At 41.8% G+C, this 3,357-nt stretch overlaps 1 protein-coding gene across 1 annotated transcript; it reads left to right on the top strand.

Moving 5' to 3' along the window:
- The first annotated feature begins 2,584 nt into the window (after positions 1-2,584).
- On the top strand, positions 2,585-3,094 carry LOC105565568. Its single transcript, XM_012018870.1, has one exon. It carries the CDS (start codon positions 2,708-2,710, stop codon positions 3,092-3,094), a length of 387 nt encoding a protein of 128 aa, XP_011874260.1. The 5' UTR covers positions 2,585-2,707.
- Positions 3,095-3,357: the final 263 nt, after the last annotated feature.

Here is a 3,357-nt window from a genome sequence, read left to right as displayed (position 1 = left end):
AACAGATGATTAATTTAGCCTATTAATTTAGCAGAAACTCCGCTACCTCATAATATGGGACTTTCCTCTAATATTAATTTTAGTTCTATAACATTTTTACCGTATCAGTTTTATATTATAATATCAATTTTTAAGGATTCCGAGATGACTGTTTTAAAATCCTAATCATATAAACATAGGCGATTTATAATTATTTGAAATTTGCCTTTTTATACACATTAAAAATAGATATTTATTTTCAGTAAAATTTTGTGTACATATAATTCTAAGTTTCTATATGCTTGAAACTCTGTCTTTTATATAAATATCTATTTTCACTTGGTTTCAATATTGATTTGCGAATCGCTGTATTTGGACTAGCGGGATCCTTCTCTTTCTTCCTTTTGAATACATCAGTTCAATTTATTTCTGTAAGTATCCTAAAGTCTTAAATGTAAGTGAAATTCTAGTGCATTTAATTTTATTATCCAGTTTATCTACAGCCCATTGTTAGTTACTTCCTCATTTATTAATAATTGCATGTTTTGATGTGTCCACGCGACGTTTATTTAATGTCTCGGAAGTGCATCTTCACATGGACATCTGCATAAGCAATCGGAACCGGAACCGGGCGCGGATGCACGCGTATGTATGCGCAGCGGCGTGTATGCAGAGTGTGCCGGTATAAAAGCCTAGAAAATACGTTGGTAAGTTGCAGTTCTCACCTGGCCGCCTGAAATATCGTAATGGTGGAGATGACTTTCAAGGTAAAGTGTCGAAACTCGTCGCGAACGAAGGAAACGCGGATCGGAGAAAGTGTTCGTTAAAGAATAACTTCGTAGAACGACGCGTAGAAATACGGGAAAAGAAAAAGGAAAAGAGAGGGAGAGAGTGAAATATGAAGGGCTAGTACGGATAAGTAAGGGCGAAGGGTGACGGATTTTAAGTTGCCGGTAATTACGTACACATAATTGGCCCGGTGATGTGCGCGCAGGAGGGTCGACGAAATAAATAATTCGGGATAGGGCGGCAGGGTAGTTGAACGCGGTTTTGCCGGAGACCCGGAGCAATGCCGTGAATGTAAAATGGGATTAAAGTGTTGCTTGACATTTAAGTCTACTCGATGTAATTAGTTCAGCCAGGGTTGTCGAGAACCTAAGTTTTTGCGAAAGATAGTGTCCGTTTCACAGCACAGCGGGGCGTGCTCGAGTGGCGGGTGAAGATTCTGGGGTTGGAACTTGATGGAAATTAAAAAGTGCACGCCGACTTGTACCAAACGCTTCTCTTTAATTGTGTTAAACGCTTGTTCCTTTGCACTTGGCTAATCTTGAGACCTTCTCAACCTCAGAAATCTTAGTCGTTTTATTATAGTCGGGAGTGCTATTATTTTCTCATGTATACGCGCAGGAGTGAATAAGCCTTTCTCATATATTTCAGCTAACTCGCGTTTCGTCTCCAGAGAAAGCTGACATTAGTATCGTGAAAACTTCTAAACAAAGTTATTATTCTTGTGATAATTGTGTTTCAAATTACCTGTTTATTATACGCTTCGACTTTTGCTCTAATTATGTTTGCATGTGACCTTTGGATAATGATACATTAAATATACATGATATCGCAAAGTTTCATAACTCGACGAGTGCATGTAAAATCTTACATAGTACATTTTAACATGCACATGTTCTATCTCTCATTCTGCATATATTCTACTATATTCCTAACTTGAGCGTGTACTTATATATGCAATAATGCAAACTGTACTTCCACGTGTACTTTACATGTACAATTACTATAAAACAGTGTCTGCATGTTGCATTAGTTTTGACAAAATTTCCATAAAATAGAATTATAATTTATAATTTGTATTTATATCTCACTGGGAATAATGTATGTAGTTAATATTTCGAATCTAGTATCGATTTTGAAAAATCTGAGAGTAAGATTGTGTTTGTGGTTTCGTACGCGTCTCGTTCTATCTTGCTCGAAGTTACACGGTAACTCAGTTGCTCATTACATTAATCTATAATCAAATGTAATTAAAGGGTTTGAATATCGAGAGGAAAAACTTTAATTTTAAAACGCGGAGGCTGACGAAGCGTACGAGCAAAGACGACGCAACGTTTCTCGATGAATTGCACATTTCCTTCTTCAATCGAGTCACTTCCGTCGGACTGAATCGTGTTGATTTCAACATTGACGGCCGGACTTTCGGGACGCCGTAATTAAAAACGAGAGGTCGGCGACCCAGCCCTCGCTACTCGATGTCGATAAATATCGCAAATTTCTAGAGTTTCATCATAGCGTCGAGTTTGTACATACAGGCAACATCGAGCGTACAGATCACGGTTACATTTCCGTGCAATTTCGTTTCGTCGAACATTCTACTAGCTTGAAATATTCCAATTTGCTCGACTGTTTATACGTGCGCACGGAAAAAGTATTTGACATATTAGAACACGTAAAAATATTTAAATTACATCTTCCTTCGTTCGGCAATTCCTTGCCGTCAATACTATTTCACAGTAGAATTTTTTCTAAAAGAAGCTATTTTTCCCCCCTATAAGAAAATAAGAAAATTGCAATAGAGACGGGAAGATTACAGGGACTGGGGTCCCGGTAAATACGTCCACCGCTTATGTAAATGAACTCTTCGGTTCATAACGCGCGCTATTTACAACCATGATCGATAACTATCAGAGCATCGAAAGCCCCTTTTTCCGTGCCGGAGATGAGTCCCCGGACAACACGACACTGTCGACATAAACTTCTTGTGTCGCAGGTCACCGTCGCACTAACCATCGGCCTCGCCCTGGTCGATCGATCAATCGCTGGCGTGATACCGCTGGACAGCCACGATCATCATGTCTCGGTGGCCAGCTCGTACATGCATTTCCAAGGGCCGGTACAGGGACCTGAATACGAAGTGAAAGTACCGCACGTACCTGTGGACCATCTCGGTGAGCACAACTATCTGCAGACCCACCACGAGCACCGCCATCACGACGGTTACACGGTCGACTACGTGGGGAAGCCGAAGTACGAGTTCTCGTACGGCGTCGAGGATCATCATACCGGCGACTTTCACGGCCAGAAGGAGTCCAGCGATGGTGAGTGAAAAGGACGAGTCACTTTTATGCCTTCGTGACTTTCGCGACGACGACGACGGCGACGACGACGACGACGACGACGACGACGACGACGACGACGACGAAGAGCCAGAGTCTTTGAATGGCCGGCTACCTGTGGCTACGCCGTTTATCCGATTTCCACCGTGGCGACAGCTCGGCGTTCTAACGCTGACGTCGGCAAAAATTGCCACGGGTGAAAAGAAAATTGCATTTCTGCGGAGACTGCCCGCGAGCGCACCCCCCGACACGG

Source organism: Vollenhovia emeryi, unplaced genomic scaffold, assembly GCF_000949405.1.
Source record: "Vollenhovia emeryi isolate VEMERY1.0 unplaced genomic scaffold, V.emery_V1.0 DF939151.1, whole genome shotgun sequence".
NCBI classification, from domain to species: domain Eukaryota; kingdom Metazoa; phylum Arthropoda; class Insecta; order Hymenoptera; family Formicidae; genus Vollenhovia; species Vollenhovia emeryi.
Note: the sequence above shows the minus strand (reverse complement) of the source record. Positions and strands in the feature narration are given on the sequence as shown.